General features: G+C 51.6%; 9 protein-coding genes across 9 annotated transcripts; 2 read left to right on the top strand and 7 right to left on the bottom strand.

Moving 5' to 3' along the window:
- Positions 1-1,069: 1,069 nt before the first annotated feature.
- Positions 1,070-1,849, bottom strand: LRP88_02163 (uncharacterized protein; the record flags this gene model as incomplete). The annotated part of the gene is made up of 1 exon (XM_083238833.1): positions 1,070-1,849. The coding sequence occupies one exon, from the start codon at positions 1,847-1,849 to the stop codon at positions 1,070-1,072; it is 780 nt and encodes a 259-aa protein (XP_083105428.1).
- Positions 1,850-4,484: 2,635 nt separating this feature from the next.
- Positions 4,485-5,734, bottom strand: LRP88_02162 (uncharacterized protein; the record flags this gene model as incomplete). The annotated part of the gene is made up of 2 exons (XM_083238832.1): positions 4,485-5,619; positions 5,673-5,734. 2 exons carry the CDS (start codon positions 5,732-5,734, stop codon positions 4,485-4,487), a joined length of 1,197 nt encoding a protein of 398 aa, XP_083105427.1.
- Positions 5,735-6,513: 779 nt separating this feature from the next.
- LRP88_02161 (enoyl-CoA hydratase/isomerase family protein) lies at positions 6,514-7,222 on the bottom strand (the record flags this gene model as incomplete). Its single annotated transcript, XM_083238831.1, has 3 exons — positions 6,514-6,887; positions 6,942-7,161; positions 7,220-7,222. 3 exons carry the CDS (start codon positions 7,220-7,222, stop codon positions 6,514-6,516), a joined length of 597 nt encoding a protein of 198 aa, XP_083105426.1.
- A 912-nt stretch (positions 7,223-8,134) lies between these two features.
- On the bottom strand, positions 8,135-9,937 carry LRP88_02160 (uncharacterized protein; the record flags this gene model as incomplete). The annotated part of the gene is made up of 1 exon (XM_083238830.1): positions 8,135-9,937. One exon carries the CDS (start codon positions 9,935-9,937, stop codon positions 8,135-8,137), a length of 1,803 nt encoding a protein of 600 aa, XP_083105425.1.
- A 989-nt stretch (positions 9,938-10,926) lies between these two features.
- LRP88_02159 (uncharacterized protein) lies at positions 10,927-11,223 on the bottom strand (the record flags this gene model as incomplete). Its single annotated transcript, XM_083238829.1, has 1 exon — positions 10,927-11,223. One exon carries the CDS (start codon positions 11,221-11,223, stop codon positions 10,927-10,929), a length of 297 nt encoding a protein of 98 aa, XP_083105424.1.
- Positions 11,224-11,915: 692 nt separating this feature from the next.
- On the top strand, positions 11,916-13,451 carry LRP88_02158 (fungal specific transcription factor domain-containing protein; the record flags this gene model as incomplete). The annotated part of the gene is made up of 2 exons (XM_083238828.1): positions 11,916-12,792; positions 12,844-13,451. The coding sequence occupies 2 exons, from the start codon at positions 11,916-11,918 to the stop codon at positions 13,449-13,451; spliced, it is 1,485 nt and encodes a 494-aa protein (XP_083105423.1).
- A 411-nt stretch (positions 13,452-13,862) lies between these two features.
- On the bottom strand, positions 13,863-15,431 carry LRP88_02157 (major facilitator superfamily domain-containing protein; the record flags this gene model as incomplete). The annotated part of the gene is made up of 3 exons (XM_083238827.1): positions 13,863-14,800; positions 14,860-15,172; positions 15,228-15,431. The coding sequence occupies 3 exons, from the start codon at positions 15,429-15,431 to the stop codon at positions 13,863-13,865; spliced, it is 1,455 nt and encodes a 484-aa protein (XP_083105422.1).
- Positions 15,432-15,967: 536 nt separating this feature from the next.
- LRP88_02156 (uncharacterized protein) lies at positions 15,968-19,920 on the top strand (the record flags this gene model as incomplete). The annotated part of the gene is made up of 5 exons (XM_083238826.1): positions 15,968-16,235; positions 16,283-16,755; positions 16,820-17,317; positions 17,508-19,349; positions 19,915-19,920. The coding sequence occupies 5 exons, from the start codon at positions 15,968-15,970 to the stop codon at positions 19,918-19,920; spliced, it is 3,087 nt and encodes a 1,028-aa protein (XP_083105421.1).
- Positions 19,921-21,237: 1,317 nt separating this feature from the next.
- On the bottom strand, positions 21,238-22,533 carry LRP88_02155 (uncharacterized protein; the record flags this gene model as incomplete). The annotated part of the gene is made up of 1 exon (XM_083238825.1): positions 21,238-22,533. One exon carries the CDS (start codon positions 22,531-22,533, stop codon positions 21,238-21,240), a length of 1,296 nt encoding a protein of 431 aa, XP_083105420.1.
- Between the last annotated feature and the right edge of the window lie 3,012 nt (positions 22,534-25,545).

Raw genomic sequence — 25,545 nt, 5'->3', positions numbered from 1 at the left:
ACGTTAACGTAGAAATGCCTTTCGGTACGAAAGGTCTTCTTAAGCTCTGGGGTTTTTCACCCTCAAAGAATCCCCTTGGCGAAATTACCGGATTAAGTGATTACCATTTGGAAGCGCAAACGCACATCTTGTTGGGCCGGACGAATACCACACCCAGGTCCCTCCAATGGCCCCTATCCTCCCACGCTCATTTGGCACATGCAGATGAACTCCGAATTCACCCCTCCTCGGGATTGAGGGTAAAGAAGTCTTCTTTTGGAGGGTTTTGCCTTGAGGAACGAAGTGACAAAACGTTTTATGCCGGCAAACTGGGCCCCTTTCTCCAGCATCGACGCACTCGATCAGCCGCTGCCGGTATGCCGCTTGGCCTTCCCCGAACACGTCACTGAGGAGAGCGCTCAGGTGTAATCAAGGGATTGGAATCCTCTCTGGAAGTCGACTACATCTCTAAGCGCCCCAGACAAGCAATTTGACATTCACTTATTGGTTTGATTTACTTTCTCCATCTCAGACAAAGAATTTCATTTCATCTGACCTTGTCTCATCCTCACCGACTTAGACCTTGTTAAAAAAAAAAGACAGCACGCTAAGGCCTGTGTAACCGCGAATCTGCATCCTCATGCAGCTTTGAGACCTCCTGTCTCCGGATTAACGGTCTGCCTTCCGTAGAACGTGTACCCAATTTTCTCGGTTTGTTGCCGTATATAACTTAAGACCCAATCCGGAGCTCCTCGCTACACGGTTCGTATCGTGTCAGTGTGAGACACTTTGGAGTGGCAGTCATGGAAAACTAACCATGGCAGTCAAGGGCCGGACGACCCATGGCAAATAGATTGTCTTGCCTCGGCCGCTGTGGAGGGCATTCTTGATAGCCTCGGCCACAGAATCGGCTTCGAGCACCGGGAAGATAAACTTAGACTGCTTGGTGTCTCCGGACATGATGGGAGTACGCGCAAAGCTGAGTATGACAAGCGACGTACGTACCTTTGGCGCCCTGTACGCATATTTCAGCTCTAGTTGAAGACTCTTGAAGCCCCATCCAAGCATTAGTATACAAGACCCAGTATATTCACGGGTGGGTGGTTCGAAATCTCACCTCATGCAGCGCAACGATGCCGGATTTCGTCGCCGAATAGTCTGCAGCCTTTGCGGGAGGGATGAAGGCACTCAGTGAGCTGATGTTAACGACATGCCCGTGGTTGTTTTTGACCATGTCGGGGAGAAATTCCTTGAGGATGAGCATTGGTGCAGTCAAGTTTGTCTTGGTCGTGATTTCAATGTCGGAATATTCAGCTTTAATTATCGATTTGCCCCGGATTAAACCAGCATTGTTCACAAGGACTGTGGGATGGCCAACTTCGTCTCTGATGCGCTGGGAGAGCTCCTTGATGGCTGCAGAGTCACTCAGGTCGCACTGGTAGTAGAAGACTTGAGTCCCCTTCGGGGGCTTCCATGACAAAGGAGCGAAGTCGATGATGATGATCCGGGTCCTTGGGTTCTTTGCCAAGAGCTGCTGTGCGAGGCTGGCGCCAATGCCTCCGCTGCCACCTGTCAGAAGAACCAGTTCCTGATCCCAGTTCCAACCACGATCTGTTGTCCAATTGTTGGCGTAACCATCAGTGAGGACACTATTTAGGGTTGCTAAGGAGCCTGCACATGCGAGCGTGGCCATGATGAGTCTTAGTAATGGCTTGTTCTGGGTGACGTAGTCAGGAAGATGACCTGCGACGGACGATGGCGTGCGGATGAGGGCTCCAGCGATCGGGATTGTCAGGAGGGGATTGAAGACCGCTTTGTTTAGCAGTCGAGCAATGGTGTCAACAGTGAACCCTTCACGGTAAGAAGCCATGTTTGTTTGTATGTAGGTTCTGTAAGAAGAGATCGAATAATGAACTGGCCTGAGTTGCAGGTTCTCAACAGGCGGATTTGATGGGTAGCTTGTTCGGTGCGATAAAACCCAACGGTATGCACGCTGGTTTAATACAAGCTACAGAAATGCTTGGGCCAGTAATACTGTTTTACGTTGACTCCGGCGTATAATTAAATAGGATGCAATATTACTCTCCGTCTCCTGTGTTGGTAAGCGTGATGACGAGCGTGATGATGAGGTAGCTAATCTTGAGAATCGACAAGATAAAGCTTTTGAACTTCATGACATTTTAATTGAAACTATTCATACTATTCAGTCTTTACTTCACCTTCCCTCTTCTCTTTTTCACCGATCACTGTAGCGACCAGATGGCTGATCATGCCTCCCATCACCGCTAAGATTAACCTTGCCTCGTCACTTAATCAGAGTCTGTATACTGAGCATCCAGACCCAACCACCCAACAACCCGGCACCGAAATGGATGTATCAACAAGGGGCACCATACCGAGACAAGAAACGTTGTGGGAACACTGAAATAGCCGGCGGTGTTTCTATTCCCCCGATTCCCCCGGGTATCCCGAACCTCGGTGTTGGGGGGCCGAGCTCTCGGGTGGCCCTAGTGTTTACGAGGCATAATCCAGGAATTGAGGGTGGGGGGACTATCTATTATTACATTCATACTCAAGGAACATTCAAGTTCTTACCTGTGCGCTATCTCCCGGATTCCATCAACATTGGCTTAATCTTGTTGCTAATTCCACTCGTCATAGTTGACTTCCTTCCACCTGCCCGAGTGGGAGCCCCTCCCAAGCAACGAAAACAAATAGCCAATATGGCCATTTTTCGCATTACGGGCATGATTGACTTGGCCATTCGGATTATGTTCTTCGGTAGGCTCTTCTCAAAATCGCCGCTCACAGAAACACCATTGACATACCACAATCAGATCAGTGCCACCCAAGACAATTTTTGGCTTTCTATGGGGTCTGCCCTCTGCTCTTCATAGAGGTGTGCCTGTTAAGTTCTTCGTCACTTGCACGGTCCTTAGGGCTCTCCTGGGTACTTTGTACCCTCTTCAGATCCAAGCCTTGTTTCCGTCATCGGTTGCGGCGTACAATCGATGGATCGGCACCAAACTGGCCCAGGAGAAGATGGCTGGTCGGATATCCTCCAAGAAACGGCTGCGGAACGATATCCATGCTCTTCCTGGCACGTCTGCCTCCATATTGTGGATTGGGGATCGGAAAAGCGCTAGGAAGTTTGTCCTCTTCTTCCACGGAGGTGGTTACACTATGCCGCTTACTCCGGGTCACCTGGAGTGGTGCTGGGAGGCATACATCACCGGCGGCCCGGGGCAAGATGCCGATGTGGCCGTTGCTGTGCTTCAGTATACCCTGGTACCCCATGGAAAGCAACCTACTCAAATTCACGAAGCGGCTGTTGCCCTGTCTTATCTCTGGCAGATTGGAGTGTGGCCGGGAGATCTTCTCATCGGAGGTGACTCAGCTGGAGCCCACTTGACAATCCAGCTCCTCAGACACCTCATAGAGCCTCATCCAAAAGTTCCGCCAGTCAATCTGGAGGGTCACCTAGCTGGAGTCTTTCTAGTGTCACCATTAGTCAGTGCAAAGTAATCGTTCCGATCCTTCACTGAGAACGACTGCATTGACATGCTCTCACCCCGAGCCTCGGCGAATGTCCTGGCTGAACTACTACGTGGAAGCCCCAGTGGTGGGTGTGAATCAGACAACATCAACCAGATATTTGCAACACCTCTAGATGTGGACATGACTTGGCTTAGTTCTCTGCACGCCATCACGAAATCTATCTATTTGACTGCTGGAGAGCAGGAGATATTACGAGACCAGATAGTAGCCTTCGCTGAAGCAGTTCGCCGGAGGAACTCTACACTCTCAATCCTTATTGACGTTCCGGAAACAGAGGCCCATGATTTTATTGTATTAGAAGGTCAAATGGAACGACCTGGAGATGCGACAATGAGAATGCAGGAGTGGGCTCGTGAATGGTTGGCTCCGTAGGTTAGATAGACTGGGTATTGTGATGAGAGATGACTTCAACGGAAAATGATTCCTTTCCATAACCCTTGCGAGAGATAGTAAGAGGCGCGACAGCATGCCAGTATTCAACATATTGCTTCGGTATCACTATAACCTATGAGAGGGTTAGAACCGCCCTGCAGGACGCATAGGAATGGCAGGATCAGTCCATCATTCTTGAACCGTACGAGGAACGCGACATAGAAGAACCTACACTGTCATCCAGTCAATTTACCACAGTTTCTTTACAAGGACGCTACATGTGTTACAATAGACTGAATATCACTCGCCAGCCTCTCTCCAAGACTGGCATCAACGACCCCGTCCTGCCAGCTGATATCAATGGTCAACTCCCGGCCTTTGACAGCAACGGGGCAAATGTGAAAGAATGCACCAGGAACCTCGGCACTCAGCTAGAACTCGGCTCTATCGATTCCCCAGTCCATCTCGTGGCCCACTGCGTGGGTTAATTCGTACCCGCCGTCGATTACGCCAAGATTCGTGACAAGCCATCCTGCTGTTCTGGGCTTTTTAACCTGTTGTTTTTGATGCGCCCGTCAGTCCCGGACTAATCTCATCAGGCCAACAATGCTATTTTCCAAGCCCGAGTCCAACTGCTGTTTGATCTCTCGTCGGACTTGGGCTGCAGTGGACCATATGAGATCCATCAAATCCGAGCCCCAGTCGGGCCAGCACCTAGTTGCTCGTCGCACAGACGCTACCAGGGAAGCATTGAATTCGTGGGATGTCTGTGAAACGTAGTTGGCCACAGTTCTGTTGGGCACAAGCCAGGGGTAACCCTCTGGTCTGCAAGGTAGAAAGGGTCGCGTGCTTATCGGTGTGAGTCCTGTGAAAGCCGCTGCGTCCTTTTCGGGCAGACGGTGAGCGAGGGAAACGACAGTCAGCGCATGCACAAGACCGGTCAGTGTGGTCCCGTGTTTTCGGCCGGCAGAAAGAACGAGCTGCAGAATATCGTTCCCGATGCTGATTGCGCGAAGGTGCGTTCGGTATGGCAAGGTGCGGATTGGCGCCCAGGTTGCATATGTACGAGCCTGGTGACCTTTAAGCGGCATGAACTCCTCCCACATCATGACAGTAGGATACTTTAGAGTGATGGGGAACTTGGCGACTTCCTCCTGTGGTGGTGGAAATGTCTCTGCAGTGGCAGTCGTTTCAAATTGGTAATTCTCTACAGCAGGAGATTGGTCATGGCTGCGAGTCAAGTTGAGATTATGGAGGAGATCCTCGTGGAAGATCCTGCCGCTCATCCCATCGGCATTTGCATGGTTCCACGTGAACATTACGTCCATGCATCTTTCCGCTCTATACTTCAAAATGGCCACTCTCCAGCCTGGTTGAGTGTCGAGATTGGGGAATCTGGTGTCGAGCTGAGCTTGCAAAACCTTTCCATGGAGGGCACCGTAATCACCCGACAGGTCTGCGTCGTGCCATTCGACGTGTCGACGGAGGTTGATCCTATGAAGCTCAGCCCACACAGGCTTCTTGGAAGCTTCTCCAACGAGGCCAACTTGCAAAGCGGGATGCAATAGGACAGCCTTGGCTATGGCTCCTTCGAAAAGCACCTCCAGCTCTGAACTCAAAGAGGAGACGGTGTCGGGGATGACATATCTGCAGGTCACAATGTTGCTGCAGTACATGCGTAGTTGATGCAGAGCTGATTGGTATCCTTCACTGGATAAATGTTAGTATCATGTCCAACGGGATGCTAGGGTAAGAACACTGACTTGTCGCCGAGTGGCCGAATGACTCTGGGGATTGCCTCATCGGGATTGGGAGTCTTGGGCATCGTAACAAGTTTTAGGACTAGATGATTCGGTGCGTGGCAGGCGAGTCATAGACTAACAGGTAGGGAGTGGCCCTGGTGGTAGTTGGCGCAACATATATGGAGTATCAATACTGGCCGATTTCGTCTGCACTTAGCTCGGATGAATTGGGTGATGAAATGGAGATTCTGGTTGGTGTATAAGAGGTTGCTTTTGCGGGGCGTCATGGACTTTGATAGATTGATAGTCGGCGATGGACTCACATTAAGCAAACGGGGCTGAAGGAACTACTTGAGCAAAACCGCGACCGACCTGCGGGCTTGGGGAACTGATGAGGCGAGCTAGCTGTATGTTAAGACTTAGTTCGTGATGTTCTTTAGGCGAGCAGCTCACTGGTTAATCTACCATGATATTCCCACCTTTGTTGGCCCAGGGAAAACAAGTAATTACTCGCAATGTGCCGCGCAATTTCTTGACGTGTAAGGGGGATCAATTTACCACTATTCTGATAGCTGCTGCGCGTCTTGTGCTACCAGACCGCATTGCTAGAGTTACAACGACTACAACCACAGTAGTCTCAACACGAGACCCGTCACTAGTGTTTCTCCCGCCATCCTTGTCTAAAGAAAGAAGAGAGAAAACTGAAAGCGATCAAAGTCTCTGTGATGCCCGTTTCTGGTACTGTTCAAACAATCGTGTCAGAACCTGGGCGTCTTTCAAGATATCAGTGTTCTCGGGCCGTGAACGTGTGTTGACGCGGTCTTTAATGCTGGCTAAAGCCTCAAAAGAGAAGCTGGCAATCCTAGTCGCGATGCGATCGATGTGACTTTTCAACTCGGCAGTCCAAAGCTTGATTGATCCAGCCGATTCTCTCAGCCGTGTCAGCGTCGACGTCTTCTCCAGTGACCAAATACTGAAGGGCTCGACCACGCCCAAGGAGCCGAACCAGGTAGTCGATACCCCCCGCGCCAGGAACAATACCGACCGTCACTTCTGGCTGTCCAATTTTGGTCTTGGTTCTATCTGCAAACCGCATGTCGCAGGCAAGCAGGAACTCGCTGCCGATTCCACGGGCAACACCAGCAATCTCGGCAATGAAGATAATCGGAGACTTGGAGATTTTGAAGAGGATATTGTCGAATAGCTTCTGCGGCTGGACCTGAGCGTTGGGAGCTTCTGCGACTGATGGTTAACACTCGCTACCAGAGAAGATTAAGCAAGGGCACTTACCTGGACCAGTTGGTCTGAGGTCATAGTGGGCAATGAAGTAGTCGGGATTGCCACTAGAAAAGATGACAACCTTGGTTTCTTCATTCCCTTCCAAAGCATCGAGGACCTCAGCCAGGTCTTCTGTTATCTTCCAGTCCCACAGGTTTGAGGCCCCATGATGAATAGTGATACGCAAAGCACCTTTCCCACTTGATGAAGTGCTCAGAGTGTTGTAACGAGGCTGTTCAATACGCGATTGATACGTATGTATGTGAATCAAACCGAATATGATAACTCACCATTTTCGTAATGTCTTGAGATATTATCCTTTTCAGGGAGTGTTGGTGTATAAATCGGAAGAAGAGGTGCTTTAGCTCTGTGGGCCGAGGCCATGCTTATATAGCTACTCAAACCTTTGGCACAAACGACGAGTACACTGAACCAAAAGCCATTGAAGCCAGCCCAAATAGCGTGATTCGTAATTCCAGTCGCTTAGTTCGGCACTTTCATGATGCACTTGAACAAACCAGTATCCCACCCCGACCGAACACAGGCAGATTTCATATCAAGTTCCTCCGACTCCGAGGATGGGACTAAGCAGCAAAGGCGGTAGGCTCGACCAGCGCGGGTTCCAGGCTGAAAACTAATTCGGCGCCGAGTAGGATTAGATTCGCAATTAACGAGCCGATTGCTGACGCCTTGCTTGACCAACATAGTTGAATTAAACAATGGCCCACTTGGAACCTCAGTTCCCTTGTGGCCTAGATTCGATATGGCCTCAGCCTCAAAACCTTAATACTCTCTGTCCCGAACATCCCGGCCATTACGCGGGGCTGCCCCGGCTGTCGTGTTAGCGTCCTGCCATGTGAGAAGCCGGACAAGAGGGCGTTGAACGGGCCTTTCATGCAATGACCACACTTCATTGTCTACTGGAGAAGCTTCTTACCGACCTAGCGAAACCGAGGGCTTCAAGGCCACCATTGCCAAGAGAGATGAGCCGGCGAGGGCAGAAGAGTATCTGAACGCCTTGCAGAGTCAGCCTTCTTCCACTCAGGGGCCTATTCATACGCTAGGATAGGTCCATATTCGCCAGTTCACTTGCAAAAGAAAGCGTTATCAAGGTTGTATGAGTGGATTGGTTTACTACGGAGTACCAAGTTCGAATTTTGAGGATTAAATCCATCATGATACCACTCCCTCCCTTCACAAGCCTTTCATAAACGACTAGTACGGTCGGTGCAACTTGTCCCAGTTATAGACCCAACAATGTCTCGAAGCTCTGGCATGCGCTTAGCATACACGCCTCGAGGATTCGTGCTGTGCTTTCTGCACAAGTGTGCCGCTGCAGCCGTAGCGATGGCATGTTGCGCCCCGTTGCCCATAAATTTGGTACTGGACGAGGCCACGTGGGTCACGCTGATATGCTTTCCCGCCATCATCAAGTTATTGATGTTGGTAGAGTAGAGACAGCGGAACGGAATATCATAGTCTTTTCCATCACGCTCGTCCCATTCCCAATCCTTCAGCCGGAAATCGTACTTGTCATCGCCTGGGTAATGAAGACAAAATGCGCCTCCGTTCTTGACCACAGCATCGGGGAACGGCTTGTGAGAGCGAATGTCGTTTTCACTGAGGACGTAGTCGCCCTTGTACCGACGGAACTCCCCTTGGGCGGCCACAAACGCAATCCAGTCAAGGTGAAGATTGGCATACTTCTCGGGCTCGAGAGCCTTGACATTGGAAAAGGTGCCATAGATGGCCCGCAGTAGATGGTCGCGAATGTGTTCGCCCTGTGTATAGGGGTCAAGATGTTGACCATACTCCCAGAAATGGGTCATAGGGCGAGTCATTCGCCTACGAGTCGGCTGGTGGGTTGCCTGACTTGTAGACACTGAAGGACCTTCTCCGTTCTCGATGCCCGGTTTGACGAGTTGGCCTCCGAGGTTTGCATAGTCTTTGGCTACTTCGGTTGCCCACGGCAAAGGTGGACATGGCACTGGTGAGTCACCCATACAAGTGCGGAAGAAGACGGTGTTTCCATGATGAATATGACTCTTTTCTGCTGGGGCCAGCCCTTCTCGGTATTCATCTCGCGATTCCTCACCAAACTGGGTTTCTGCCCGAGAATACTGTCCAAACAGAGCCCTGCCAGAGCAATCGATAAAGACGGGTGCTGTAAGACGGACCTCGCACCCACTTCGAGCATCACGGGCGTCGACAGAGACAATGTTGAAGTCTTTCACGTCGGCTGCAAAAACCGTGTGTTCAGTAAGTAGGGTTACATTTGGCTCCCTGTCGAGCAACTGCTTTGCGCCGAGGTCACCAGCAGCGTCCCGCTGGCAGATTTCGTCGACAAGAGGGCCAGTAACACCTCGTGGTCGGAGCCCAATCTCAATACTCGCGTTGCCGCCTAAAAACGGTCGATCTTGGATAAGGGCCACCCGCTCCCCTTTTCGGGCTGCTGTAAGTGCAGCAGCAATGCCTGTGACACCTCCCCCGACTACTACGACATCGAACGTTCCGCCATCAGCTGGCTCATCTGGTAGGCCGCGGAGTTGGCGCCGCCATGCCCGTGATGCTTCGTCCGTTCCATTGGGCGGAACTGTATCGTCGGTGCAAAGGAATATGGCATCGCAGCGTCCGTTAAATCCAGTTAAATCATGCAACACGACGCTCACGTGGCCCACCGGCAGTTCGATCTGGCCCCCGAGCTGCCAAGACCAGTCCTGATCATTGGCACCAAACTCGGTGTCAAGCGTCGTGTCGTTGATCTTTATGGTAAACCTGCCCGGGTGGTATTTTGGAACCCAGTCCTTGGCACGAACCCAAATTTTATAATCGCCAGCGGTGGCAATCTGGATTTCTGTTGTTGCGTCTGCAACTGGACGACCTTGACCGTGGGCCATGAGGTACGGCGAGCCCATCTCAAGGTCGAACTGCGAGTCTAGAACCCATCCGCCAAAGTGAGTGAAGGACTCGGCCTCGACGAGAATTCTTGAGGGTGATGGTGGCCCCATGATGTGAGCTGGATGAGTTCTTAATGCTGGTAAATAGGGAATCGATACAGTGATGTGTCCTTTGTTATAGTTGAAGCCTGGCCCTTGATGAGATAACTGCCCCAGACGATAGAATCGATATAGACTTGGCCACCATTAAGGACCGAACATGGCTTTGAGTCGAGATTTGTCAGCTTGGGTTTCTCCCACTTGCTTGCAACACCTCGGCTGACCCCGCTATGTGTTCTGGCGACCTCGGCACATCTATCCAGCCTGGTGAGGCCACTGCAGATCGGCAACACAATGAAGCAGTCTTGGCCAAGAGCCTAGGTTTGTCCAGGGCACACCACTTGGGTCCATGTTGAGTCGTGGCAAGTGGCTGACGGAACATTCTGAGACCTCTTCGCAGCACAGGCACTCACTAAACCAAGAGCAACGTTTCGCGAGCTGGAAACATTGGCCAGATTCCAGGTCAAGAACTGCTTCTCTAAAAAAAGGAATAGCATGGCCAGTTCTATGAAGACGGGTGGAATGCCCGTCGAAGGCGGCATCCAATGTGGGTCGGGTGTGAGCGCACTGGAGGAAAAGGCTATTTATGGAGATGGAGGAGACCAAGGAAGAAGCCTGGCAGATTATTTCTGCTATTCGACATCTTCCTCCATGATTGGCGCCATCTTTCAGATCGGAGAGTATTGTCATTTTTAATAATAGACAGATTCACTGCCAACATGGCCATGTCAGGGCCGCGCCATGCCAGCTGCCGACCTCCCTCTATTATCTCTCCACACCAAGTCATTTTAATGACTCTTCACTAAACCGAGTTCCTCATAGAATTGCATGAGGCAAACTGCTCTATCCTAACACCTTCTCTTGATTCCTGCCTTTACTGCCCCTCTGTCGTCATCCAAGATTGGCTCTCTCTCTTCCTTGGCCTCCTTGATCTCCTCTTCGATCCTTGCCTTCTCATACTCCAGGTCAATGAGTTTCGCATCCAGCTTCTGGCGTTTTATCTACACATCCTCTGGAAGGCCAAGCGAGCAGTCGTCTGCTTCCAGGGCTACAATTTGGGGGTCGTCCAGCATAGAGGCCTCCTCTATGTCACTGGTAACAGTCGTATCGTCACCGAAATCGCCCGCCCTGTCTTCGGGAAGGCTTGGACTTGGCGGCAAAAAGGCCCCGGCATCGCTGTTCTCCTCCGCTTCTGGTAGTTGTCCGAGATCCTCCCCTTCTTCGATCTCGAAGTCGTTTTCATCGGCTATAGCCATCTTCTCAGGGTCATCAAAGATGTCGTCGACCCATAACTCCATGGCACCTCTTTCCATGTCGGCATATTGCCACGAGGTGGGGTAGGGTTCCCCACAGAGCCTGGGTTACGTTTCGGAACGGGATTAGCTAATATTCCGGCACCATGAGTGCCATCGCGACAATCGCATCGAGTTGTAATCCAGTCAACACACACTTGTCAGATAATCATGACCATGAAGCGACCAAGGCTCGATGAGGCTCACTCGAACACGTTGCATCCACCATCCAATTCACAACCGAGAATCTCGAGAAAGGTTCGCGCCTGTGAGTGCAGAAGACGTTGCTGTCCCTTTGGATCGGCCAATTCCTGCGAGCTGACAACGATGGCACCTCAGGTGAACATTGTCAAAATCGAAAGATCAAGTGTGAAAGTCTACCTGGCCAGGATCAATGCGCGCGATGTGCGCGCCTTGGGCTGGCATGCGTCATCAACAAAAGCCTGCAAACCCTCCTTGATGACGAGAACGAGTGGAAGAAGGGGATAGAGACGCAGGTTCAAGAGCTACAGAAGGCAATTGCTCAAGTCCAGCACGTTTTAAATCTACCACGACTAGATAATCCTAACTTTTCAACCTCCGGCGGTGCGACCACGGGTGGTCACAGTGAGCCGTTGCGACTGCCGCCTCCGAGACCAGAAGCCCGATCAGAGGCCAACCCTAACTCCTCGTCTGTAAGACCTGGCGATGTCACAGCCATGACGAGGCAGAATTCTGCAGATGGAGCGCCCCAGGGTCGACATGAGGAGGTCATTCTCAACACTCCAATGGCAAGCCTCTATGAGGTGACCAAGCTGCGAAACATCCGTAGCAACCCCGGCGTCTTGTCCACCGGTGGGACGCAGCAATCAGATTTCATCTCACAAGGAAAACTCGGACTCCAGGACGCCAAGGCTCTCTTCTCCACGTTTCGCGAGACCCTCAACGCGTATCTCTGGGGTGGTCTCGCCTTGGTTCACACTACCCTCGAGGCAGCCCGGGCCTCATCTACGATTCTAACGGCTGCTGTTCTGACCGTGACTGCACTGCACATTCATGACGGTGCTGCCGCGTTTGACATCTGCTATCCCATATTTCTTGAGCTCACGAGCCACTCGGTCTTTGCTCGATACCACACTCTCGACGACGTCAGAGGTCTCTGCATCGGCGCATTCTGGCTCTCCGATGTCAGCTGGAAGTTATCTGGCCTCGCTGTCCGTATCGCCATCGAGTTGAATCTCCATCAATTCACCACCGAATCCCTCAAGAACGCCACACCCCAGGAGTTCGAGAAGGCCAGACTATGGTACCTCCTATATGTTTGCGATCACCATTTCAGCATCGCATACGGCCGGCCTCCGATGATAAACGAGAGTGGCATAATCACCAGTCATGAGAGTGCTCTCCTAGCACCAATGGCAACAACTTCTGACCTGCGACTTCACAGCCAAGTCAGTGTTTTCAGCATACTCAGTCGAATATCGCAAACATTTGGCTCGGAACGCTCCAAGATGATCAACGACAGCGAGTTTGGGTCTCTTCGCCAGTATGATCTTGAACTGGGCCTTTGGCGAGATCATTGGGAGCAGCTGCTGGGTAAGTGACTCGATCCATCGCTCGGCCTCCTTGGATCTAACAGCTCTCTAGTCCCGGATCAGCATGTGTCCCAATATCCTTCCAGAGGAGTTGTTCTGCACTATCATTTCGCCAGGCTACAACTCTTCTCAGTATGTCTCCGTGGATTAAAGCCATCCGAGGAGTACACCATGTCAACTGAACGACGAGACTTTATCAACAACGCCATCCAGAGCGGCTTTTCGGCCTTGAACCTTATCCTCGACGATCCAGACATGCGAAAGGCCGTATTAGGAATGCCTCTGTATCTCCTCACAACGATCACGTATGCGTGCCTTTTCCTCATCAAGCTGCAATCCCAATGGACTCCAGCTCAGCTCAACATTAACACTATGGACGTCGTCAATGTTGTGGAGAGAACAACGACCCTGCTGCACAATACGCATCACTGTGAACGACACGTAATCCACTATGTGAAAACGGGCCTCAGCAGCATGTTGAAGACACTCAAGGAGTATTCTGTGCCGGATGGGGAGGATCAAAGCTTTCAGGACGCAGGAATGCAATGGCTCGAGGATATGGCCTGGGATGGAGAGGACTGGAAGGCTTGGTTTAATGGGGATGCGCTAGATCCACCAAGCAGTATTCTCGACTTGTTAAATTACCAGATGACGCTATGAAAGCCTGATACGATTATCTTGTTGCATCTTTGACAACTGAGTCGCTAGTTGGCGGCTGTAACGCAGCGAGACTGAATCTAGAGAGTATCGCAGTCACTGATATTTCCATGAAGGTCTCACTGCTTAAAGGAAATCGTGCTCCTATCGTGACATCATGAGTTGGAGCATTTTCGTCAGTTAGTGCATGACAAAGTCGACAGCCAAGCCATTGCCAACCATTCAGTCAGGTTATCTTATCATTATCAGTATATTTTTATGGCTGCCGCCGCAGAAGGTTATGCTAGGTTACTGTGTTTTACGGCATTGGGCTTCAGACCCGTCATGTGTTCATCCTTGTATTCCTTGTCACTGTGGTTGATGGCGTCTTTTCGAGACGTCACCAAGATCAACAACCATAATCAGCATCCCAGCTTAGTGCGCCTCTTCTTCAGCAGAAGCCGCAAGCTCCCTCTCTACCTCAGTGCCTTTCCAGTCAACCATCTTGTCCAGGATGGGAATCAAAACAGCGAGAACCATGCCTGCCCCCAAAAAGCCAGCCGTAACACCAAAGCCAAGGTGGTATGCCGGAGAGTCCTTCCTAGGCCAGATGCGGCTTCCGTAGACACTCGAAAAGTTTCCAAAGGCGTTCACCATGGCCAAGACAATCGCGCGCTTCTCCGGAGGCAGAGAGATGATACCGCTAGTCCAGGATAGAATGAGGGGTAGCGCAGTCCAGATGCCAGCCGCGACGAAGCAGATCATGACGTAACGGACAATGGGCGTCTGGACGGCGGTACAGACAACGCTGCATGTAAAGCCAAGAGCCAGCGCGCCAGTGATGTGCCATCGACGCTCGAGAGTGCGGTCAGAGTTCCAGGCGGTGATGTTGAGACAAACTGAGGCAACGGCGTAGATGGGAACCGTCATGTACTGAGCGGTGACGGTATCATAGCCAAGCGTGACAGTAATGGTCGGGATGAAGTACGAGATGGTGCCAGCACCAACATCGAGCATAAAAAGGACAATGAACAGATATGTTCGCGGATCCGACGCGGCGGCAATGAAGGCTTGCCAGTGAGTAAGACGCTGGTGGCTCTGACCTCCTGCGGCGATACCATCATGGATAATGCGGATCCTTGCAAGCTTGCGTTCGGCAGGCGTCAGCCGCTTCGATGTCGCGGGGTAGTCGAGGAGGACGAAGAAGGCAATCAAAGCAACGCCGACAGTGGCCACCCCTTCAACGATGAAGAGCCATCGCCAGCCAGCTATGCCGTGCGCGTCGTGGAGGTTCGAGGTGATGGCGCCAGCCAAGATGCCGCCGAAGGCACCTGATAGGACTGCGGCGGTGTAGAAGATGGCAAAGCGCTTCCCTGGATTTAAAGGTCAGCTAATGAATGGCATAGACTCAGTCATCTCGGATGTAACGTACCCAACTCAGCCCGTGTGTACCAGCAGCTCAGCAGATACAGGACACCTGGGAAGAAACCGGCTTCGACGCAGCCCAGGATGAATCTGAAGGCAAGGAGGGCACCATAGCTTTTTGAAATGGACATGAGGGCGCTCAGGGCTCCCCAAACGAGCATTATGCCAGGGAGGAAGATGGACGGTCGACTGCGGCTGAGGACCATGTTGGAGGGAACCTCGCAGATGAGATATCCGAAGAAGAATATGGAAAGGACCCAAGCGTAGTCGTCGTCCGTAAGGTCAAGGTCGTCCTGCATGCCGGCGATCTTGGCATTTCCCTAGATAGTCGCGTCAACTCATTAGTTGATAACCATCGGGATGCCCCATACTCACAATGTTGGTTCGGTCGACGTAGTTCAAAATGTACATGATCCAAAGCATCGGCATCAGGAACATGTCGATCTTCCTGACGAGCTTCTTCTCTTCTGTGGTGTGGGGAACATAGTTGCGTAGCTCCTGCTGGAGCTCGTTGTCGGCCTGCTGCGCCCCGTCCTCCTTCATATTAACAGATGACACTTTGTCGAGTGAGTTGGTCATTTTGCTAGTTGACGCAGCCGCGATCTGAAGGAGAGAGAAGAAGCGTTGGAGATATAGGGGGTGGCAGAAAAGAGAAGACTTCGAGACAGCAGCGACCCTAAATATAGTGCAAAGCTTCACCAAGGGCAAGGCTCCGCATAAATCTCAATCCGGGGTTGCGGTTGCCCATGGGGTAGGCGAGATGATGGGGAACCTTGCGGGGGGGGAACAGGGGCTTCCAAGTATGAGGCATGATTGGATAGCTGCAAAACGGACCTTGCTTAGCGCTGGCTACCATTGAGACACAACATGGCGCTTTCCCTTGAAAGGAAAGAGAGCGGAGGGAACACCGCGGACTTCTGTCCGTTCGAGGAGCCGAGTAAGGCCATTCATCGGCAGGGGGCTCGGCTATGACCGAGAGAGGACAAACCCAACAACTATTTCTGCGCCGAATAATCTGGAGCATCTTCTGGTCAGCATTGCTTTCTCTACTCTCCCAAACTCCTTCCATCCCCGGTCTTTCCTCTGTTATCCAACACATCCCACACCACACCATCATGAGCCCTGTCCAAGTTGGCTTCGTCGGCCTCGGGGCCATGGGCCTGGGAATGGCATGCAATCTTCTGAAGAAGAAGAAGAAGGAGTACTTGGTTAAAGGGTATGATATCTTCCCACCAAGTGCTGCAAAATTTGCGGCTCAGGGCGGTCACACATCTCAGACACCAAAACAAGCTGCCGAGGAGAGCCAATTTCTCATCGTCATGGCTGCCAACGTACAGCAAGTAGAAGAGATTCTCTTCCACCAAGGAGATGGAGCCCTTGGAGGTTGGTGATGAAGCTTCAGGAGAAAAATCGGTTGTTGACAGTCACAGGCCTGCCGACTGGCGCCATAATCCTCATCTGCTCAACAATACCACCAACATTCTACGACTCAATTACCACTCGGTTATCGGAAGCCGGTAGACCAGACGTGCTTCTAGTAGACTGCCCCGTCTCTGGCGGAACGAAGCGCGCTGCTGAGGGAACCTTGACCATCTTCGCCTCAGGAAGCCCCGAGAGTTTGAAGCGATCAGACCAGCTGCTACAATCAATGTCCGAGACGCTGAGCACCATTGAAGGCGGTATCGGGGCTGCAAGTAAGATCAAAATGGTCAACCAGCTCCTTGTGGGCATTCACATCGCCGTCGCGGCCGAAGCCATGGGCCTCGCCGCAATGGCCGGCCTCGACACCCGAGAGGTCTACAAAATCATCACCACTGCTGCCGGCAACTCTTGGGCATTTGAGAACCGTGTGCCGCATATGCTTGATGGGGACTGGAACCCTCTGTCCGCTCTCGATATTTTTGTCAAAGACATGGCAGGTTCACACACGTCGAAGCCGTTTTGATCAAATGACTGACGCTGCGCAGGGTATTGTCGTGTCAACGGCTCGGACGCTTCAGTTCCCTCTCCCCCTTGCGTCAACAGCTGAGCAGCTATACATCTCAGGCTCCGGCCAGGGCTACGGGACTGAAGATGATGCCGGACTCGTCCGTGTCTTCTTGCCCAAGTCACCAGATGCCGTCAAGACACAAGCATCACAAACGGTGGATCGCGAGGTTCTCACCCCTAGCACCACGCCGCTTGAGATCTCGACCATTGGAGTGATTGGGTTGGGAGCGATGGGACAAGGCATGGCCTCATCACTAGTCCGTGCCGGGTTCAAGGTGCGCGGCTATGATGTCTTCAGCCCGGCTGTTGACAAGTTTGCCGCAAACGGAGAAGAGGCCATTCCCACTGCATCGCCTGCCGAGGCAGCTAAAGGAGCCGACGTCCTTGTCCTGATGGTTCAGAATGCGCAACAGGCCGAGGACGTTCTTTTCGGATCTGGTGCAGCAGCCGAATCTCTCCTAGATAACTCGATCGTGGTACTTTGCTCGACCGTCCCTCCTTCTTTTGCTCGCAGACTTGAGCTTCGATTGAGCGCGCTCGAGCGTGGGATCAGACTTATTGATGCGCCTGTCAGCGGCGGTGTTGCTAGGGCTGCGGACGGGACACTTGCGGCAAGTTTTCTGTGACATGGTAGACCTACCTGCTTGGGCTAACTGAGACGTACAGATTATGGTCTCCGGAGATGATGCAACCATCGACAATATCAACGGACCCCTTGCTGCCATGACGGGCCTGCCCGAAAATCTTCACAGATTACAGGGAGGCGTTGGCGCTGCATCGTCTGTCAAGATGATCAACCAACTCCTTGCAGGAAGTCACATCGCCGCGGCCGCAGAAGCTATGGCATTCGCAGCCCGCCTCGGTCTTGACACAAGACGAGTCTTTGAACTTCTTGGCCATGCAGCAGCCTGGAGCTGGATGTTGGAGAACAGAGTTCCTCAGATGCTTGATGCAGACTGGACACCGCACTCTGCCTTGGCCATCTTCGTCAAGGACCTCTGGATCGTACTGGACGAGGCGAAGCGGCTAGGATACTTTGCGCCTATGTCTTGTGCTGCTCATAATCTGTACCTATCTGGAGCAGCGCATGGGTGGGCAAAGGAGTCTGACGCTGGCATTGTCAGGCTGTGGGAGCTGACAGGCATCTCCGTTGCGTCCAGCACCAGAGGCGAGGAGAAATTGGAAGACGGTCCTCCAGGGCGGCTGCCGGCGCTGGAGACGATCAACGCGCTCCCGCCAGCTCTCTCTGACAGCGTCATCGAAACTATCCAGAGCGTTGTCCACGAAGGCCAAGTCCCTGTGCTTGTCGTGCTTGACGACGACCCGACAGGAACGCAGACGTGCCACGACATCAATGTCCTCACAGTATGGGATGTTGACACGCTTCAACAGGAGTTCAGCCTCAACCCTACGGGCTTCTTCATCTTGACCAACTCGCGAGCCCTTCCCTCCGTCGAAGCCAGAGCTCTGGTGACTGAGATATGCCAGAATGTCAGGATCGCTGCCGAGAAATCACAGAAGGCGTTCGAAGTTGTGCTTCGTGGGGACTCTACTCTCCGTGGACACTTGCCTGAGGAGCCAGAAGCTGCAGAAGAAGCTCTCGGTTGCTTCGATGGATGGATTGTTGCTCCATTCTTCTTCCAAGGAGGGCGGTATACTATTGACGATGTCCACTACATCAGAGAAGATGGCATGCTGGTGCCCGTGAACCAGACACCTTTTGCCCAAGATGCAACGTTTGGATACAAAAGCGCCAACTTGCGTCAGTACGTCATGGAGAAGTGCGGTGGTCGTTTCGACGAGTCTTGCTTTATCTCAATCACACTTGAGGATATCCGTCTGGGAGGTCCTGCAGCGGTAGCCAAGAAACTACTCTCCGTCGAGACTAGCTCCAACCGCATCTTCATTGTCAACGCAGCAGCCGAGTCAGACATGCATGCCTTCGTGGCGGGTCTGTTGGACGCCGAGAAGAGAGGAAGGCGATACCTCTACCGTACCGCAGCAGCCTTTGTCTCGTCGCGGCTGGGGATAAAGAGCATCCAGCCGCTAACTCTCAAAGACCTCGGTGTATTGACAGACACCCCAAACTCACCGGGCGGCCTAATCGTCGCTGGGTCTTATGTACCAAAGACCACGGCGCAGCTGGAAGTTCTGAGAGAGCGGAGGGGGGACAAGATTACTGTGCTAGAGTTAGACGTTGGAGAGCTAATTACTTCCACAGAGGTGGCAGATGCTATAGTCAAGGCTGCGGCCGAGCAAGCATCGGCCAAGATCGCCGAAGGTCACGACGTCCTGGTGATGACTTCAAGGTCTCTGATCAAAGGCATCGACGCTCTTGGCTCCCTCCGCATTGGATCACAGGTCGCAAAAGCCCTGGTGCAATTCGTAGAGGCCATCGACGTGAGACCACGATACCTGATAGCCAAGGGGGGCATCACTTCCTCGGATGCAGCGACAAAGGGCTTAAAGATGAGACGGGCAAAGATTGTTGGCCAAGCTGCTCCGGGGGTCCCGCTGTGGAGGTGTGATGAGGAAACAAGCCGGCATCGAGGGGTTCCGTATGTTGTTTTCCCTGGGAATGTAGGCACCGATGAGACGTTAGCAGATGTCGTAGAGGCGTGGTCAGCGGTTAGGTCTATCTGAGAGTAACATTATTAGAAAGTAGAGCTATTTTTATAAATGTCCTTTAGGTAAATGTTTTTTAGTATTGGGGTTAGACTTAGGTTTATGTTTTAATAAGTATTAAACCACCGAGAATCCCCCCAACATAAATCTTTAGAGCCGTGCCAGTACTTCTGTTTTCGGCGGCGAACATATTTGTGCCCATCATTCCACTCAGCATAACCGGCGGGGCCCACGCAGGGACGACCTACATGGCATGGCATGGCATCATAACCATCGAAACCATTGACAGTCAAGACGGAAATTGCAGATCGAAATGGCAATGCCATCGTCGATTGTATCCTATCGGCACAAAACCTTAAATTATATATGCTCAGGCGAGACTCAATGCAGCAGGACGAAGAGATGCTAACCTTTCTAACGCCAGACCTCCACGCTAACAGCCAATCAGACTTAATCATTTCTTTGCAAAATGAGCAAGGTAAACTTTTGTGTCAACTGTCCTAGAGCAACAGCGATAGATAAGCTACAATCTACCAGGGGAATACAACGGAATCAGTGTGGGCTCCCCGTTCCAAGTCCACGGTTATGGACATGACGAGAACGGGCGCCGCTGATATGGTACAAATATACCCAAGAGAACTCAAACTCACCTTGCGAAATCTCACTGCAAAACCTGCTACGTCGAGACACCTAGGACTGGGAGGTGTTGCCGAGACAGATACACAGTTCGGGCTCGACAATACAATTAGTTGGTTTCTCTTAATATACTCAGGGGGCGAGAGCCCTCAGCCTCGTATGCGTCACGCAGAACTTCCCGTCCAACGCCTCTAGCTAAGAATATATAAAGGACAGCTCGTGTATGTACGCCAAACCAGGAAGTTCTAATATAGGACTCGACCCCCCGGGTTAAGTTCGCCCTTGGGGCCCGTTTCACCAAGGCAAAGGCTGGCCAGCCATGGAGTGTTCCGTCCATCCTGACCCAGGATTTAAGGAAGCCTTAGGTTTCCCGGCGAAACTGACCGGTATAGGCATCGGCTCCCGTGGTTGGGATTCTACGGCCTCAGAAAAGAAGCACTTACCGACATCCCCGTTTATAGCAAGCCAAACAAAAAGATACTTCCTTGTCGGCTCAGAACTCTTTGGGAACCATTTCACACCGATACCCCATCAAATACAACTATGTACAGCTCTCGGGTGGACTGGAGGGCTTACAGCTGTGACAACTTGGAAATTATTGTCTGGGGCTCTTCCAACCATGTGGTCACGTCCGTGAAAAATACAGATGACTTAACCACAAAATCCCTGGCCTTTGAGGTGTTAATACAAAAGACCTACAGATAGGCCGTCGTGATTAGCCAGGGAAGAGATGGGCCGGGGCTTGAGTCGACCAACGCCATCGATGTCACGGATCAGATCTCAACCATCAGAAAGTACTGTCAAAGGCTTCCCAAGATCGGGCTTAAGTCCCAGATCGACACTTTATCACTAAAAGACCAGCTACTATCGTCTCAAACAACAGACCACGACCCTCTTCGGGCTCTCACAGCCGCATGGAATATCCATCACGTCAACAAGAGGTTCGCTTAGCCTAATTAACGCGTGACAAAGATGATAACGTCATCACCAAGTGCTACTCAGAAGTGCGATTGTTTGCCGCCGCTTTTGAGCATTGTGAGGTGCACCTACGGAACTATGAACATCACAGGCCTATGGGCAGGCAACAGTCCCTCCTAATATCTAATCTTGAAAACACAACGTTCATTGTGTTATTCTATGAGTACTCTACTTCAATCTTAAACTCATCATCCTTATCATCAATTAGAGTAATTTTAATACCCCATCCGGACACTTCATAAGATTTTGTGCCACTCACAGACAGAGTTGCATCATTCATGGGTTCCCACCCACTGACTTCGCTACCGCAACTGTCTGATCCAGGCGTGGCATCAAGAACGCGAATCGGCCCCTCTCCTGTTGCGCGGGTAGTGTCGATCGTATATAAGAGGACACCAGGGGCACAGATCTTTTCATCTGCACCCTTGGTGGTGCGAGCTTCAGCAACAAGAGCAGATGTCTTGTTAACTGCTACCACCACAGCCTTGGTACCCCCCTGAGTCTCTAGCGGTGTGAGAGTATGTCTGGTAGTACCATGTTCGAGAATACAGTCGACATCCTCGTCGGCCAACCATCCCAGCCTCCACTTATCCCAGGCGAAGAAATCGGGGGCAATTCCTCCGACGTTGCCCATGATACTATAGCCGCCTACGTATTCGCCAGTAGGAAAGTTGATATCCAGGGGGTATAAGTCGGGTAGACACATGGAGTGGCCAGTTTCGTGGTTGAGTGCCTTGTAGCCCCAGGAGTTATATGGATCAACGCCGAAGGTAATGGCCCTGTTGGATACGAAGGTATTGTTTCTTGTGAAGGCGCCGAAGGACGAGGCCAATGAGCGAGTCATCCATGCCGCATTGCGTGTAGGTACAACGTAGAGGATATCTGTCACAGGAGGCGGTGGATTCTCGCCGTTGTTCATGTATGCGTCCAAAGCGTCCTCGATGTAGGCGTATTGTTGCTGGTTACTTAAACCCGAGTCCCAACCGTATGACTCTGCGGAGTTCGGCATGCGGTAAAACTTGGAAGTATCGGCGGTGATGTTGAGGTCAAGCTGGCCATGGCTGATTTCCTGGAACCACTTGTTTGCGTCGGGAACCAACAGATCGTACGCGTCTTGAGGAGATTCTCCTTCGAGGGCCTCTGCGTCAGAAAAGTCGACAAAGATCATACGACCCTGGATTGTACCCTTGCTATGAACACAGTCGCTCATAAAACCATGTCCAACGCTCAACCATGCGAAGTCATGTCTGGGTAGTTTGCATGTCGGAACCCAAGGAGTGTCATCTTCGGGGATGGTTCCGTTGGTAGATCCGGTCCCGTTCGTAGGCGCGCTCGGATCGAATGGGCGTGTCTGGTTGGTAGGCTGAGTCTGATTGTTTGCTGACAATTGACAAACTCGAGTTGACGCTGCAGCGGGCAATACCAGCGACAGCAGAGAAGCCTTGGATAACATGATGGGCGTCTCTGAAACTCGGAATGCTCAATGTTCTCGAAATTCGATGTTGGATTTCCATGCCGTCTTATATGGACCATCTTGATATTTCAATGTCGCCAACGGACGCTAGGTTCGGCAGTTGGTACCCTAATTGTGCTAGTTTATCTTGGCAACGTCAAGAAAAAAGGAGCTTTAAAATCATCAGGACGCGGGATACGAAGGTTTGAAACCGTAACTTCAAGGAAACCCCTGCTTAGCTCGCTCAAACAGGAAGAATTATTTTAGGAAATGGAGAACTGACGGCGAGTCCGACGATTCCGCGCACGTGAGGTACCATCGAACAATGCGACTCTAAAAGGATATAGCATAAGAGAGCGCTCACCTACCAAGCTTTAATATCGCGGCATTATGTGTCAACTATGACCGATGGTATGGCTATGTTTTGTTTGATAGGCTTAGAGTCAAGGGCGCGTTTCCGCCCAGCCGCGCCCAGCAACCAGGTCCCCTGCGAAGTGGAAGTTATTTACTCAGCCAGTGCCAGGGGTCCCCCTTATGGAGCTCTGCTGAACCGGAAGCTTAGCTGCGGATTATTCTCTAAGGCCTAGACCTTGTGTTCGGTAGGGCAAGAGCTACACTCGATCGAACGCCATATACGTCTCGGTGTTGGCTGAATATGTTTTCGAAAGATGCCTTCTGGCCGCATGGATTTCGGGCCATACCAAGCTTCAAGAGATACCTGGCGACATGGAAAAGACCTATCTGCTTTATCTTTCGTGCTCTGCAATACCCGGCCGCCTTGGAGAAACGACATGATCTATGTCCGCCTATGATCCCCCAAAGTCCTCACAGTGGATGTCAATTCTGGGATTTGAATCAGCCCAGCAATCGTTCACTGTCTCCTTGACTCTGTCCATCAATGACTTTGGCCCGCATACGCAAATAAGGATTTGCTCATGACTTCCCATATTGAACATCGCGTTTTGAACCACAGCCTGGGGATTCATCCTCTCGTATACGACACTCGCCTTGAGGTCAGGTTGGCTATCCCCGCTTGCAGTACTGGTCAGAAGTGGCTGTGCCTCACTATTCTCTGACTTGACGCCAAATTCGGCAAATTCTGGGAATGTCACCAGGCCGTCACTGCCAATGGGACCTGGCTCCTCTTTCGTGATGTGCAAGAACATATTGACCGTTGAATCGGCACTTGCGAGGTCCCGAAGGCTGTCACCAAACCAGGCCAAATGTTCTAAATAATTGGTTACCAACAATGTGTGTGCAGGCAATTGGTGAGACATACCTGTGTGCTTGACAGCCCACACAAAGTCAATGGGCTGCAATATTAACCCTCCAGTGCGGTGCAGAATACGGTTCATGAAACCGAACGTAAACGCCGCGCCGCTCCCTCCGGCAATGAAAACCAATTTATCATAAACTATCGTATCTGGCAATGCGCCGTATGGCCCATCCAATGAAGCCCAGATTGCTCGACCTGGCTGCTTCATTGCAAACTCACCAAGAGCTTCAGTAAAGCCTTGCTGTGACTTTATCACGAGCTCCAAGCCTGAAGGCCCGTTGCTGACAATTGTGAAAGGATGCAATTGGAAGAATCGTACGCGTGGAATCCATAGATAGCAATGTGATCCTGGTATGGCGCCTTCAATGGATGGCTTTTTAAGAAGCAGCCGAGTTCCACCGCCTGGGAGAGGATAACAAAGAGCCTGGTTGTTGACGATATTCCATGATAGACGTGATGTTCGTAGGGTGCGATCTATAGCCCATAAGCCGGCAGTAAAAAGCATCACAATGGGGAGCTTTTTGGCCCAGAGCGGTCTGTGCAGTACAGCCAGGATGATGGTCATCACAAAGCCAGCGATGTGACCGATGAAAAACATCTCATAGTGACGATATCGGTAAAGACCTGTCAGTAGGAGAATAATCATGGCGATGCCGGCGCCGATTCCTGACAGGTCGGATGCCTCGAGAAGCTTGGCCAATCGGCCCTGGCGACTGAGGAAGATGGTGTAAAGGATGGCGTGTAAAACAATGAGCAAGACTGCTACGTAACCTACAACTCGATGAAGAACATTTAGGCTAGCGTGTGAGACCGATGAAACAAGGGCCAGCGGCGTGTTCTTCATTCCAAAAAAGACGCACAAGGCCATGTTTGCAGATGCCATCCTGAGCAGAAGGTCAGTAAACGAGACAGCCACGCGTGATGTTGAGAGCAATCACCATCCGTATCTAGAGGCAAAGTGGTTGACTGCGTGGCTAGCAAACAAAGTCGAGCAGAGAAAAGTGTTGGCCGCTAGGAAGACGCCGACCAACGTGACAAGGCCGAGAGACGGCCGGCCGAACCATTCCCATGCTGAGCTCAGTTGGGGTTTGCTGCCATCTGTCAGTACACTTCTTCTTTTTGTGGCAGTCCGGACATTGCTCTTACCGACAAGCGAGGACAGAGGCTCGTCGTGTAGCCTCTTGAGCCTTTTTGACCGCTGACCGCTGTTTTTGTGGCGCCCTTTTGCTTGAGGAATGCCACCGATGGGCCGAAATAACGAAAATGAAGAGGCCGCAGAGGAGGAGGGCATATACTGTTAACGTTTCCTTATTTTTCTGCTGCTTGGAGGGTGGTGGCCTGGTTGCAGATGCCATGGTTGAGCTCGGTGTATCGGCAATATTGGGAGCAAACAACCGAGGTCACGAGAGGTCAGGGGAGGGTGACAGGAAATAAGTCATGAGTCGGAGATTGATATGATTTGATTGATAAGATAAAGCGGGCCCTCACATGGCATGGCTTGGTTGGTGGAGAACAAGGCTCCTAGCGCGATGCTCGTTTCTCACAGTGAGAGAAAAAATATTGCGCAAACCCCGGACGACAGGATCAGCCCCGACCTCAATTAGTCACTGTGAAGAAAGCGACTGTAACGACGATGGCGCTAGTCGACTCGTAAATGTGGGTGTGGTGGTGGTAAAAGGGACTCGGAGTTGGGTGTGTCGATACCATCCTCACCCTCCCTGATCCAGGAGCGGAAA

Source organism: Fusarium phalaenopsidis (assembly GCF_050370095.1).
Source record: "Fusarium phalaenopsidis strain FUZ10S chromosome Unknown contig_32284, whole genome shotgun sequence".
Classification (NCBI taxonomy): domain Eukaryota; kingdom Fungi; phylum Ascomycota; class Sordariomycetes; order Hypocreales; family Nectriaceae; genus Fusarium; species Fusarium phalaenopsidis.
This window is presented reverse-complemented; position numbering and strand designations above follow the sequence as displayed.